General features: G+C 37.3%; 1 protein-coding gene across 1 annotated transcript; it reads left to right on the top strand.

The window, feature by feature from the left end:
- The first annotated feature begins 602 nt into the window (after window positions 1–602).
- On the top strand, window positions 603–1,338 carry LOC124263586. The gene is made up of 2 exons (XM_046698239.1): window positions 603–827; window positions 928–1,338. The coding sequence occupies exons 1-2, from the start codon at window positions 603–605 to the stop codon at window positions 1,336–1,338; spliced, it is 636 nt and encodes a 211-aa protein (XP_046554195.1).
- Window positions 1,339–16,529: the final 15,191 nt, after the last annotated feature.

A 16,529-nucleotide genomic window follows, 5' to 3' on the forward strand; every position in this document is an offset into this window, starting at 1 on the left:
TTGAAGAAAATCCGTAGCCTCAATCACGAGGAAACGAGACAGGAATCGGCGTTTGGAAAGGTTTCTTGAATAATCATCAACAGCTTCGAAACGTGTTCTCATTTCGTTTCTAGAGGAACCAGATGGTTTGGGATCCATAATGAACGGAAATAGGTTCGACACCCCTGCTCCCCATCCACCACGGAATATCACCACGGGGTTGGGGGAGTTGAAGAGCTGCGTTACCCAGTACCCGCGACGGGGAGGTGGCTCTTCACGGGTGCCCTCCATGCACAGACGCTGTGCTGCAGTTATTGCTGCTCCTGGTGGTGCCACTAGATACTGAAGTCAAGGGTCTGAATGGACTCCAAACTTTCACGTAATGTCTCGGAATTGTGCTGAGTTATTCATCGATGTGTCAAGATATTGTACACAAAAAAATAGTTTTGATCCGCTTAAATTGTCCATTTCTGTAATGATCTGATTACAGTGCCTATCTAATTTTGAATTCGTACTGACGGTATTTTGCTGCTAAGTACATAATAGCGTTGGTGACAGTAATATAGTCATGTTCATATGACAGTAAAAATGGTCACTCTTCCCAAAGAGGCCCGACATCCAGAATGAAGAAATCCAGGGTGAAGACATCCAGTGAGGAGACTTCCACGGAGAAAACATCCAGGGTGAAGACATCCACGGAGAAAACATCCAGGGTGAAGAAATCCAGGGTGAAGACATCCACGGAGAAAGACATCCAGGGTGAAAACATCTGGGTGAAGACACCCAGGCTGAAAACATCAGGGGTGAAGGAATTCAGGGTGAAGACATCCAGGGTGAAGATATCCAGGGTGAAGACATCAAGGGTCAAGGAATTCAGGGTGAAGACATAAGGGTGAAGACATCCAAGGTGAAGACATCCAGGGTGAAGACATCCAGGGTGAAATCCAGGGTGAAGACATCCAGGGTGAAATCAAGGGTGAATACATCCACGTTGAAAACATCCAAGGTGAAGACATCCGGGGTGAAGACATCCAGGGTGAAGACACCCAGGGTGAATGCATCCAGTGCATCCCAGGTAAATACATACAGAGTGAAGACATCAAGGGTGAAAACATCCGGGTGAAGACACCCAGGCTGAAAACATCCAATGTGAAGGGATTCAGGATGACGACATCAAGGGTGAAGACATCCAGGGTGAAGACATCCAGGGTGAAGACATCCAGAGTGAAGGCATCCAGGGTGAAGACATCCAGGGTGAAGTTAACCCAAGGTGAAGACACCCAGGATGAAGACACCAATGATGAAGACACGAGGGTGAAGATATTTAGGATGAAGTTAACCCAGGGTGAAGACATTTAAGGTGAAGATATACAGGGTGAAGACACCCAGGGTGAAAACATCCAGGGTGAATATATACAGGGAAAGACACCAAGGATGAACACACCAGGGTGAAGACAACCAGGCTTAAGACATCCAGAGTGAAGGCATCCAGGGTGAAGACACACATGGTGAAGACATCCAGGATGAAGACACCCAGGGTGAAGATATCTAGGATGAAGACACCCAGGGTGAAGGCATACAGGGTGTAGACATCCACGATAAATACATCCAGGAAGGAGACACCTAGTGTAAAGACATCCAAGTTAATGATATCCAGTGTGAAGACATCTATGATGAAGACATATACAGTGGAGACATACAGGGTGAAGACATCCAGAGTGAAGACATCCAGGGTGAAGATACCAAGGGTGAAGACATCCAGGGTGAAGACATAGATTATTTATGCTACACTAAATTAACATGTAAGTCTATGGATGTTGCGTCAAGTGTCCGAATACTTTTTGCACGACTCTGTACTTTGTGGATATTTCATACCGATCTCCTGAGAAACTTGTATGTCACTGTTTAGGAACTTTTGTTACACGTTAATAAAGTAATACATAGGAGACGCGTCGTCCTCCCTTCAAACAACACTGCCATGTTCCCAAAATTTTCAAAGTAAACTTTAAACTTACCAGATTTTTTAGACGTAGTATTTTTGTTATTTTAAATTTCAGCTTAATCTTCCTACCATCGCCAGCGGCTGAAGGGCTGGTGACAATCCAACTAGGGTCCATGTAGGTAGTAAAGGTACTGTAGGTCCCCATGGTCCCAAGTATGGTGATCTAACTCTAACCTGTAACTCGTATGTTATATTGTGTTGTCCCAACTAGTCACATAATTTTAAAGTTAAATGCTTGTTTTAATACCTCAAATTGTGATATTTTACTGTCCTGTGTTGACAGATTTTATGATTTAATATTGTCTATTGTTAATGCATTACCTGCTTTAGTCACGATATGGCTGAAATACTGCCTATGTGGCTATAACTTTTAACTCCTCACTTACACTGCCAAGTGTCAGTATTTGCTTGACTCAAATCCTTACTCTTGATATCACATGTTGCTGGCAACACTCATCAGAATCACTGCCATGTGTCAGTATTTGCTTGACTCTAATCCTTACTCTTGATATCACATGTTGCTGGCAACACTCATCAGAATCACTGCCATGTGTCAATATTTGCTTGACTCAAATCCTTACTCTTGATATCACATGTTGCTGGCAACACTCATCAGAATCTCTGTAACATATACACCTGGCCCTTAGCAAATTAACACCCCAACGTGGATAAGTCACCGTTTTGAGACAGACATGTACTCCGAGAGTTCCCTATCAAAATGCACTATTCGCAGACGTAGGGCTGATGGTTTTTCATCACGACAGCATCTGAAACGAGTCAGTTTGACAACCACCCACTACGTCCTCGTCCAATCTTTACGGGTGACTATTCTAGACTCTAATTCCCTTCTGGTTAGGAGAGTGTGAATGGCCGGAAACCAGCGACAGCATCCGGACAACCAGTGTACGCTCGCGCTGTGGAGAGTTTCCCCTGCCATTACAGAAGAGGGCCTGGTTAGTCATCGCTGTGGGGAACTTGAATGCTGCGTGGCAAACGGCCTTTCGTCACCACTCGCCCCTATCCGTAAAATCCCCGAATAACACGAGTGGGTAAACGACAACTATGTTGAGCCCTAGTTATCCGGCTACATTGAAGATTGTCTCGACTGTAGGCTCGTCCACGCATTTCCCGGTGATACAGACTAATACGTAAGTGTTGACGAATTTTTAATCATCACTATATCACTATGAAAGGCCTGGATGATCTAGAGTTAGGACTGAGGGTATATCAATATACATTCAGTGAAGGTGGCTGTGGTAACCAGTCGAGTGGGAACAAAGTCAGGAATAACTGACAGGATGTTATTAGATCGCGTTTGTAAACAAATGACCAAATTCAACACAAGGAATACATTAAGGAACACTGCATCTAAAATTGTTTTTACAAATTTCCACATGCATTTGTAATCGTTCTCACACATTAGTACAAGTGAAATAGGACCAGTCTGACATCAATTTACATTACTTCCTCGTCCGTTGTTTAACATGTAGAACTGAACTTCAACTCTCCTTCTTTGAATCTCCTCGAAATTTCAACTTTCAACACGAGACCCACGTGTTCATGGCAGACCTACCAACCTTAGCATATAAGCATTTGCTATGGATGAAAATAAACCGATCAAGTATGTTCTCAATATACGTTTACTGACGGCAGTGTTTACTTGGGATATAACGAAGTGTTGTGGCACAATGGAAAATGTTTCTTAAGCAATAACATCAACCGGCGCCGTTTTTTTCATGAAATGTTTAATCCTTTGCGAAGAACTTAGCATCACAGTATTTCATAATATCTCAGGGGAAAAGTTATTTCATGTTCGTTTCCAGTACACAGCAAACCGATGTACTGAATGTATGTAAGCAATAATTCATGTTTGCTTAAACTAATATACAGCACCTTCAAAGTCGAGGCTAAACATTAGCGATCTTTCACTATTTTTATAGCTTCATTATAATTCGTTTCCTTTTGATACATGTGGAAAGGAAGACGTAATGAAACCTGTGAATGTGAGATCGCTTTCACAACACCTGAAATGGGCTTCACAAATTATACCCATGAGGAGAATCGAACCCGAGTCCTCAGAGAGACGAGCGAACGTTTTAACCATCAGGCTACCCCACCGCCCCCTTGAAGTTATAGAAAAAAGGCGAGTGGTGACGAATACAGTCACCCTATTGATGAATGTTATGTGCGAAAATACGACAAACAAATGCTGCAGGTAAGGAATAAAGTAGAGGAACGGTAGGGCACCTCCGAACTATGACCATCCCATAGAAGGGATCGAGCTGTAAGTACAACTTTATATCACTGGAATGCTCTGGACGAGAGAAATTAATCTAATTTATGCCCAAATAATACATTCATCACAATTATCACCCTCATGGGCTCAGGGAATTCATTGATGTTGGAATGACAGTCTGAATTGGTTTAACTGCTAAAGCATCCACAAGAATTATTTTTGTTCAACAAATATGTGACAGACAATATCTGTTACTGCAGAACTATCTAGTATAATTAAATATATGTCACAATTGCCGATACGTTTGTATTAATCAACTAGAATATATAACTCAGCAGTTATAAGAAGAAGAGAACTACTACAAGTCAAAGGGTTGTATAGTCAAGTCAAGTCAAAAGAGTTTATAGTATTTCAGGCCTCCGGCCCACATACAAATATACATTTGTAAATAATATACAATATACAGGTAATATACAATACATATAATGGAGGGAACAAAATGAGAGGCTATTGTAAGATTTGTGTACAGGAAGCCAAACACACCACCCCTTCTGCATCAAATGTCACCTGCTTTATGAGTGGTCACAGTCTTCATGTGGAAATATACCGCACTAAACACTGAAGAAACATAGTCAGATTCAAATATTGGATAGACGCATGTTTACAAAATACATGAAAATATTATGCAACATCATCCAATCACAGTTGCTGGAGGACTCAGTCTGTACTAAGGTCTCTGTACGATCTCAACTGAGGAACAACTCATTGTCTGAGTGGTAAACCTGTAGTAAGTCAAATCTACAATAGGGGGCAATTACATAGATTGTTTATAGTCAGCTACTTAGACAAGTCATGAAAACATCAACACTAAGGGGTAATTGCATAGAATGTTTATAGACAGCTACCTACTTAGACAAGTCATGAAAACATGTACACAAGGGGGTAATTACATAGATTGTTTATACTTAGCTACTAAGACAAGTCATGAAAACATGTACAGAAGAGGGCAGTTGCATAGATTGTGTATATTCAGCTACTTAGACAAGTCATGAAAATATCAACACTAAGGGGTAATTGCATAGATTGTTTATAGTCAGCTACTTAGACAGGTCATAAAAAGATGTACACAAAGGGGTAATCGCATAGATTGTTTATAGTCAGCTACTTACACAAGACATCAAAACATCAACACTAAGGGGTAATTGCATAGATTGTTTATAGTGAGCTACCTAGACAAGTCATGTAAACAACAACACCAAGTGGTAACTGCATAGATTGTTTATAGTCAGCTACTTAGACAAGTCATGAAAATATGTACACAAGGGGTTAATCGCATAGATTGTTTATAGTCAGCTACTTAGACAAGTCATGAAAACATCAACACTAAGGCGTAATTGCATAGAATGTTTATAGACAGCTAACTACTTAGACAAGTCATGAAAACATGTACACAAGGGGGTAATTACATAGATTGTTTATACTTAGCTACTTAGACAAGTCGTGAAAACATGTACAGAAGAGGGCAGTTGCATAGATTGTGTATATTCAGCTACTTAGACAAGTCATGAAAATATCAACACTAAGGAGTAATTGCATAGATTGTTTATAGTCAGCTACTTAGACTAGTCATGAAAACATGTACACTAAAGGGTAATTGCATAGATTGTTTATACTGAGCTACTTAGACAAGTCATGGAAACATCAACGCTAAGTGACAATTGCATAGATTGTTTATAGTCAGCTACTTAGACAAGTCATGAAAACATCAACACTAAGGGGTAATTGCATAGATTCTTTATAGTCAGCTACTTAGACAAGTCATCAAAAGATGTACACAAAGGGGTAATCGCATAGATTGTTTATAGTCAGCTACTTACACAAGACATCAAAACATCAACACTAAGGGGTAATTGCATAGATTGTTTATAGTGAGCTACTTAGACAAGTCATGGAAACATCAACACTAAGGGACAATTGCATAGATTCTTTATAGTCAGCTACTTAGACAAGTCATGAAAACATGTACACTAAGGGGTCATTGCAAAGATTGTTTATAGTCAGCTACTTAGACAAGTCATGAAAAAATGTACACAAGGGGGTAATCGCATAGATTGTTTATAGTCAGCTACTTAGACAAGTCATGAAAACATGTACACTAAGTGGTAATTGCATAGAATGTTTATAGTAAGCTACTTAGACAAGTCATGAAAACATGTATAGAAGAGGGCAGTTGCATAGATTGTTTATAGTCAGCTACTTAGACAAGTCATGAAAAAATGTACACTAAGGGGTCATTGCAAAGATTGTTTATAGTCAGCTACTTAGACAAGTCATGAAAAAATGTACACAAGGGGGTAATCGCATAGATTGTTTATAGTGAGCTACTTAGACAAGTCATGAAAACATGTACACTAAGGGGTAATTGCATAGAATGTTTATAGTCAGCTACTTAGACAAGTCATGGAAACATGTATAGAAGAGGGCAGTTGCATAGATTGTTTATAGTCAGCTACTTAGACAAGTCATGAAAACAAGTACACTAAGGGGTAATTGCATAGATTCTTTATAGTCAGCTACTTAGACAAGTCATCAAAAGATGTACACAAAGGGGTAATCACATAGATTGTTTATAGTCAGCTACTTACACAAGACATCAAAACATCAACACTAAGGGGTAATTGCATAGATTGTTTATAGTGAGCTACTTAGACAAGTCATGTAAACAAGAACACTAAGTGGTAACTGCATAGATTGTTGATAGTCAGCTACTTAGACTAGTCATGAAAACATGTACACTAAGGGGTAATTACATAGATTGTTTATAGTCAGCTACTTAGACAAGTCATGAAAACATGTACACAAGGGGTTAATCGCATAGATTGTTTATAGTCAGCTACGTAGACAAGTCACGAAAACATATACAGAAGGGGGTAATCGCATAGATTGTTTATAGTCAGCTACTTAGACAAGTCATGAAAACATGTACACAAAGGGGTAATTGCATAGATTGTTTATAGTCAGCTACTTAGACTAGTCACGAAAACATCAACACTAAGGTAGTAATTGCATAGATTGTTTATAGTCAGCTACTTAGACAAATCATGTAAACATCAACACTAAGGAGTAATTGCATAGATTCTTTATAGTCAGTTACTTAGACAAGTCATGAAAACATGTACACTATGGGGTAATTGCATAGATTGTTTATAGTCAGCTACTTAGACAAGTCATGTAAACATGAACACTAAGGAGTAATTGCAAAGAATGTTTATAGTCATCTACTTAGACAAGTCATGAATATATGTACACAAGGGGATAATCGCATAGATTCTTTATAGTCAGCAACTTAGACAAGTCATAAAAAGATGTACACAAAGGGGTAATTGCATAGATTGTTTATAGTGAGCTACTTAGACAAGTCATGTAAACATCAACACTAAGCGGTAATTGCATATATTCTTTATAGTCAGTTACTTAGACAAGTCATGAAAACATATACACTAAGGGGTAATTGCATAGATTGTTGATTGTGAGCTACTTAGACAAGTCATGAAAACATGTACAAAAGGGGTTAATCGCATAGATTGTTTATAGTCAGTTACTTAGACAAGTCATCAAAACATGTACACAAAGGGGTAATCGCACAGATAGTTTATAGTCAGCTACTTAGACTACTCATGAAAACATGTACACTAAGGGGTAATTGCATAGATTGTTTATAGTCAGCTACTTAGACAAGTCATTAAAACATGTAGAACAGGGGGTAATTGAATAGATTGTTTATAGTTAGCTACTTAGAGAAGTCATGACAACATAAACACTAAGGGGTAATTGCATAGATTCTTTATAGTCAGCTACTTAAACAAGTCATGTAAACATTAACACTACGGGGTAATTGCATAGATTGTTTATAGTCAGCTACTTAGACAAGTCATGAAGACATGTACACAAGGGGTAATCGCATACATTGTTCATAGTCAGCTACTTAGACAAGTCATGAAAACATGTACACAAATGGGTAATGGCATAGATAGTTTATAGTTAGCTACTTAAACTAGTCATGAAACCATCAACATTAAGGGGTAATAACATAGATTGTTTATCGTGAGCTACTTAGACAAGTCATTTAAACATCAACACTAAGGGGTAATTGCATAGATTATTTATAGTCAGCTACTTAGAGAAGTCATGAAAACATGTACACTAAGGGGTAATTGCATGGATTTCTTTATAGTCAGCTACTTAGACAAGTAATGAAAACATCAAGATTAAGGGGTAATTGCATAGATTATTTATAGTCAGCTACTTAGACAAGTCCTGAAAACATGTACACAAATGGGTAATGGCATAGATAGTTTATAGTTAGCTACTTAAACTAGTCATGAAACCATCAACATTAAGGGGTAATAACATAGATTGTTTATCGTGAGCTACTTAGACAAGTCATGTAAACATGTACACTAAGGGGTAATTGCATAGATTCTTTATAGTCAGCTACTTAGACAAGTCATGAAAACATGTAGAGCAAGGTGTAATTGAATAGATTGTTTATTGTGAGCTACTTAGACAACTCATGAAAACATGTACACAAGGGGGTAATCGCATACTTTTTTTACAGTCAGTTACTTAGAGAAGTCATGAAAACATGTACACAAAGGGCTAATCGCATAGATTCTTTATAGTCAGCTACTTAGACAAGTCATGAAAACATGTACACAAAGGGCTAATCGCATAGATTGTTTATAGTCAGCTACTTAGACAAGTCATGAAAACATCAACACTAAGAGGTAATCGCATAGATTGTTTATAGTCAAATACTTATACACGTCATGAAAACATGTACACTAAGGGGTAATCGCATAGATTGTTTATAGTGAGCTACTTAGACAAGTCATCAAAACATATACACAAGGGGGTAATCGCATAGATTGTTTATAGTCAGCTACTTAGACAAGTCATGAAAATATGGACACAAAGGGGTATTCGCATAGATTGTTTATAGTCAGCAACTTAGACAAGTCATGAGTAACCATGAACAAGGGGTAATTGCATAGATTGTTTATAGTGAGCTACTTAGACAAGTCATGAAAACATGTACTCAAAGGGGTAATCGCTTAGATTGTTTATAGTCAGCTACTTAGACAAGTCACGTAAACATTAACACTAAGGGGTAATTGCACAGATTGTTTATATTCAGCTACTTAGACAAGTCATAAAAACATATACACAAGGGGGTAATCGCATAGATTCTTTATAGTTAGCTACTAAGACAAGTCATGAAAACATGTACACAAAGGGGTAATCGCTTAGATTGTTTATAGTCAGCTACTTAGACTAGTCATGAAACCATCAACACTAAGGGGTAACTGCATAGATTGTTTATAGTGAGCTACTTAGACAAGTCATGTAAACATGTACACTAAGGGGCAATTCCATAGATTCTTTACAGTCAGCTACTTAAACTAGTCATGTAAACATCAACACTAAGAGGTAATTGCATACAATCTTTATAGTCAGCTACTTAGACAAGTCATGTAAACATGTACACTTAGGGGTAATTGCATAGATTGTTTATAGTCAGCTACTTAGACAAGTCATGTAAACATCAACACTAAGGGGTAATTGCATAGATTCTTTATAGTTAGCTACTTAGACAAGTCATGAAAACATCAACATTAAGGGGTAAATACATAGATTGTTTATAGTCAGCTACTTAGACAAGTCATGAAAACATGTATACAAGGGGGTAATCGCAAATATTGTTTATCGTCAGCTACTTAGACAAGTCATGAAAACATGTAGAGCAGGGAGTAATTGCATACTTTGCTTACAGTCATCTACTTAGACAAGTTATGAAAACATGTATACAAGGGGGTAATCGCATACTTTGTTTACAGTCATCTACTTAGACAAGTTATGAAAACATGTACACAAATGGCTAATCGCATAGATTGTTTATAGTCAGCTACTTAGACAAGTCATGAAAACATGCAGAGAAAGGGGTAATTGCATAGATTGTTTATATTCAGCTACTTAGAGAAGTCATGAAAACATGTAGAGCAGGGGGTAATTGAATAGATTGTTTATAGTTAGCTACTTAGTCAATTCATGAAAACATGTACACAAGGGGGTAATCGCATAGATTGTTTAAAGTCAGCTACTTAGACAAGTCATGAAAACATGCAGAGAAGGGGGTAATTGCATAGATTGTTTATAGTCAGCTACTTAGACAACTCATGAAAACATGTTCACAAGGGAGTAATCGCATACTTTGTTTATAGTCAGCTACTTAGACAAGTCATGAAAACATGTACACAAAGTGGTAATCGGATAGATTGTTTATAGTCAGCTACTTAGACAAGTCATGAAAACATGCAGAGAAGGGGATAATTGCATAGATTGTTTATAGTTAGCTACATAGACAAGTCATGAAAGCATACACAAAAACACTAAGGGGTAATTGCATAGATTGTTTATATTCAGCTACTTAGACAAGTCATGAAAACATGTAGAGCAGGGGGTAACTGAATAGATTGTTTATAGTTAGCTACATAGACAAGTCATGTAAACATGTACACTTAGGGGTAATTGCATAGATTGTTTATAGTCAGCTACTTAGACAAGTCATGTAAACATCAACACTCAGGGGTAATTGAATAGATTGTTTATAGTCAGTTACTTAGACAAGTCATGAAAACATAAACACTAAGGGGTAATCGCATAGATTGTTTATAGTCAGCTACTTAAACAAGTCATGTAAACATTAACACTAAGGTGTAATTGCATACATTGATTATAGTCAGCTACTTAGACAAGTCATGAAAACATGTACACAAGTCAGCTACTTAGGGGTAATCGCATACATTGTTTATAGTCAGCTACTTAGACAAGTCATGAAAACATGTACACAGGGGTAATGGCATAGATGCTTTATAGTCAGCTACTTAGACAAGTCATGTAAACATGTACACTTAGGGGTAATTGCATAGATTGTTTATAGTCAGCTACTTAGACAAGTCATGAAAACATAAACACTAAGGGGTAATCGCATAGATTGTTTATAGTCAGCTACTTAAACAAGTCATGTAAACATGTACACTTAGGGGTAATTGCATAGATTGTTTATAGTCAGCTACTTAGACAAGTCATGTAAACATGTACACTTAGGGGTAATTGCATAGATTGTTTATAGTCAGCTACTTAGACAAGTCATGTAAACATCAACACTAAGGGGTAATTGAATAGATTGTTTATAGTCAGCTACTTAGAGAAGTCGTGAAAACATAAACACTAAGGGGTAATTACATACATTCTTTATAGTCAGCTACTTAGAGAAGTCGTGAAAACATGTAAACAAGGGGATAATTGCATAGATTGTTTATAATCAGCTACTTAGACAAGTCAGGACAACATGTACACAAGGGGATAATCGCATAGATTGTTTATAGTCAGCTACTTAGAGAAGTCATGAAAACATCAACACTAAGGGGTAATTACCTAGAATGTTTATAGTCAGCTACTTAGACAAGTCATGAAAACATGTACACAAGGGGGTAATTACATAGATTGTTTATAGTCAGCTACTTAGAGAAGTCATGAAAACATCAACACTAAGGGGTAATTACATAGATTCTATATAGTCAGCTACTTAGAGAAGTCATGGAAACATCAACACTAAGGGGTAATCGCATAGAATGTTTATAGTCAGCTACTTAGACAAGTCATGAAAACATGTACACAAACGGGTAATCGCATAGATTGTTTATAGTCAGCTACTTAGAGAAGTCATGGAAACATCAACACTAAGGGGTAATCGCATAGAATGTTTATAGTCAGCTACTTAGACAAGTCATGAAAACATGTACACAAACGGGTAATCGCATAGATTCTTTATAGTCAGCTACTTAGACAAGTCATGAAAACATGTACACGAAGTGGTAATTGCATATATTCTTTATAGTCAGCTACTTAGACAAGTAATGATAACATCAACACAAGGGGGCAGTTGCATAGGTTGTTTATAGTCAGCTACTTAGACAACTCATGAAAACATGTAGAGAACGGGGTAATTGCATAGATTGTTTATAGTCAGCTACTTAGACAAGTCATGAAAACATCAACACTAAGGTGTAATTGCATAGATTGCTTATAGTGAACTACTTAGACAAGTCATGAAATATGTACACAAGGGGGTAATTGGTGGTAGGTTTCTTCTAAGGAACTCGAACTATTCCTCGTATTCAATACTCAAATGCTGAGAGCAGTGTTTAGGCAATATCAAAGATCAAATCATTAAGGACATACATAAATTACAAGGGTGCCCTCTTAAACATAACTGCTCTATGTCAAGTCGTTTACAGATTTATTTCGAAATATTCAATTGTTTAAAAGTTATGATTGAATTAGAGATATATTTCAATGATTGGAAGATATCTTAAAAAGAGATAGGTAGAGATTATAACACTTCATTTTTCATATCTTGCCCGATATCATCCCGAGACACCCATATCTGACCGAGGCCGTTAGGGATGAGGGATGATATCGGGCATTATATGAAAAATGAAGTGTAATAATCTTTTTATCAATTAATACCTGCCTAGATTAAGATTTTTTTCAGATACATGTTGTTTTTTTATCTCTTTCTCCAAATACACGTTGTTTATTAAAACATAACTGATACAAACAACAAAGACAAATATTCCGTTTAATGAATTTAACAAAACATAGAAATACACTTACAACATACTGCTTCGTTTCGATTTCCATATTTCTTTCCTCCTCCCTCTCCACTAAATCTTCCAGTTGAAGCAATCGTCGTGATAAAGACGCTAGCGTCTTTCCCCCGGCCATGATCAAAGGTTGATCTGACATGACGTCATCTCGTAGACGTCATTCTTGATGTGATGTCATTCGATTCACTAACGTTCCTAGACGTCGTGTACAAAATTGACGGGGAAGATATCGATATCTTCCCTCCTCATATCGATATCTTGCCCGGGGCCAGATATGACCATGCCGATCCTGCCCATATCGGGGTAAGCAAAACAAGTCCACAGCAGGGAAGATTTCACTGTATTAAGTGATATTTATAGATATCTGCCAAATATTCATGATATCGCAAAATGAAATTATGATATGATGAAACATATTTTGCGGATTGATTATACCTTAAGCTGGACTAATCAGATTAGGATTTTAATAAATACAAAGGAATTCTTGTTTTTGATGATATCAGTACTTCAACTGTTAATACCTTGTAGTTACATACAGATATCAGTATTCAATTATTGATATATTTCTTGGATGTGGTGACACCATTCCCATGATAACTCTCCTTTTGAAAACTACAGTTTATTAGAGGCAACGACAGAGTCAGGCACACCCGTTACGGGTGGCCGCTTTTTTGGAACTGGAAGAATTTGAAGATATCTGTTAATGATTTCCTCTCTCTTTTGGGACTGGATTAAACTGTATTACATATATCACCTTTAAACTTGTTGATGATATCTTTAATTTGATTTTAGATATCAGCAACGCCCAGAATTGAAGATATCTACAATTGAATGTAAGATATCTTTAAAGAGTTAATGATGTCTGCGTTTTTGGAAATATATGAATTATTTCCAGAGAGCTTGCTTGAATTGAAGTTTAGATAACGTGAATTGATTTCTTATATGATTATGTACAACATGATTTAAAAAAAAATTATTTCCATCTTTTGAAGTTACAGTTTCCGTCCATTCTAAATATTCATAAGTTATATGCATCAGACTTTATGGCTAATGTAAATATATGTATTAGCAACACATACATAGACACACATACATACATACATACATACATACATACATACATACATACATACATACATACATACATACATACATACATACATACATACATACATACATACATACATACATACATACATACATACATACATAGATACATACATACATACATACATACATACACACACACACACATATATATACACATACACTTACACACATACACACATAAATACATACATACACACATATACATACATACACATACATATACATACACATACACATTTATGTACAATATGATGATAATTGATTTATTGATATCTTAAACACATTTGAATAATTATTAAACAATCGGTAAATATCACCAAATATTGTTCTTGATACCCCAGTAAAACTTAAAGATATCAGTAATTCTCCTTGGAATTTTAATCAAAAATTAATTAAAGATATCTTCATTTATTTACCGATGCCTTGAAATATGATTGGTAACTTTAGATAAAGAACAAACTTCTTTTCGCTATTTCCTACGAGGGATGACCACTTGCTGGTAGGACAGCCAGGTAACCAACAAGGGTGTGCAGTGAAATTTCAATTTCACACGAACAACTCGCACACCCGGCTGTTCTACCAGCAAGTGGTCCCCCCTCGTAAGAAACAGCGAAAAGTGACAACAAAATAATGATAGTTTGTTCAACAATTTTTTTATTTGGGTGTCCAAAATTATGAGACAAATCATCAGAGTTGTCTGTCGATTTCATGTGACTGTGCAAAGTTTGATTTTGTTGCATGTATAAGATTTTGTGTTAGTGAGCAATTCACCGTCTCAAATGAAGTCAAACGGACTGTAGTCTCGACTGTGGGCTCGTCCATACATTTTCTGAAGATACACGACAAGGAGGAAGTGTTTTATCCTCACCATACCACTATTAAATGTCGGGTTGAACACCAGAATGTATTTTAACGTACACAGTGGTGGTGACTGTGATTACGAAGTGGGAACAATGCCAGGAAGTAGAACTTAAAGGATATTTGTTAGGTCCGGGTTTGTAAGAGAAATTTCACAGAAGAATTTTAAAGATAGATTTCACTCACAACGAATGAAACATAGTCTTTTTATACACATGTTCACATGTATTTATAATCGTTCACACGCTTACGGCTGGTGTTGGATACAAGTAGAATCGGAATAGTTTGAGTCGAAACACCCCATGAATATTATCACTTCATATTATACTGGATCGTCCGTGGTCGGTTCTGTAGTGCTGAACTTGACAACTCGTCTTCTTATGATCTACGTCATTCGTCACAAATCGCCCCTTTCCGTAACCTCCAAGAAGACTCGTCCCCTTTCGATGCTTGTTATGTGCAAAAAATACGACAAACCAGTCAGAACGCGCGTAATGATTGCAGTGCTTTGATAAAAAGAATCCCGAGTATTTAAATCGTTTATGGCATTATGTCATTGTTAAAAAATCATGAAAAATATACATGGTCATATTGAAAGTACAAAGAACATAGCTAACAGAATTGTGCTGCCTAATGGGATGTTTGTGATAAGAAACATGGGACTGACGGTGAGAGATTCAAATACACGCTCATGCGTTTGTTGACATAACGGCTGTTAATGGTCCAATTCAGTGTACTGCTGACGATTTAGCGGGCTTGTTTTGGAGATTGTACGTGCGCATCCAACATTTTGAGGAAATGCAATCATAAATAGCTACGAGTTTCAAAACAATAATATTATATCTGTATGTAGCTAATCATCTGTAATCAAAGTGTTGGGACTTCCCTCGACCCATACAATAAATAAACAAGAACACAGTTTGTTTCAGGTAGTGACTAACACTTGTCCCAGGACAATAACTATGGGATAGGAAAACTAAGAAATGAAAACAGCAAGAAACATTTACACACTGTTTAATATACTCAATAACCAAAAATTATATAGAGAAACCCCAAAATTGCGACAAAATATGTTTCACGGACGCGAATGTTCAATCTCACGTGCAGACTTTAACGATACAAGTTCTCAAATTCTTATGCAAACTCACTAGCGTGCAAAATCTAACAGAGTCAAATAATATACACTGTCTAATCAACCCTATTCGTGAGCAAATACTTCCTACAATACTAAAACTAACCAAAGCCTCATAATTACCACAAAGTGGGGAGTGCCTGGGCTGCTTTGGTGGCAGAAGGAGGTGAGAGGGAGAAAGAGAGGACATGGGGAGAGATAGGGGAGTGATACAGAGTGGGAGGGAACGAGAGAGGGAGATGAAGAGAGAAGGAGGTGAGAGGGAGAAAGAGAGCACATGGGGAGAGATAGGGGAGTGATACAGAGTGGGAGGGAACGAGAGAGGGAGATGAAGAGAGAAGGAGGTGAGAGGGAGAAAGAGAGGACATGGGGAGAGATAGGGGAGTGATACAGAGTGGGAGGGAACGAGAGAGGGAGATGAAGAGAGAAGGAGGTGAGAGGGAGAAAGAGAGGACATGGGGAGAGATAGGGGAGTGAAAC

The sequence above is a fragment of the Haliotis rubra genome, unplaced genomic scaffold, assembly GCF_003918875.1.
Source record: "Haliotis rubra isolate DU_JTF1 unplaced genomic scaffold, ASM391887v1 Scf89, whole genome shotgun sequence".
Classification (NCBI taxonomy): Eukaryota; Metazoa; Mollusca; class Gastropoda; order Lepetellida; family Haliotidae; genus Haliotis; species Haliotis rubra.

Bases quoted from the DNA above. Each gene is read 5' to 3' on its own strand.
- LOC124263586 (XM_046698239.1), top strand. From the start codon at position 603: ATGAAGAAATCCAGGGTGAAGACATCCAGTGAGGAGACTTCCACGGAG. The intron at 828-927 runs GTGAAGACATCA...GGTGAAATCCAG, and splicing joins CCAGGGTGAAGATATCCAGG to GGTGAAGACATCCAGGGTGA.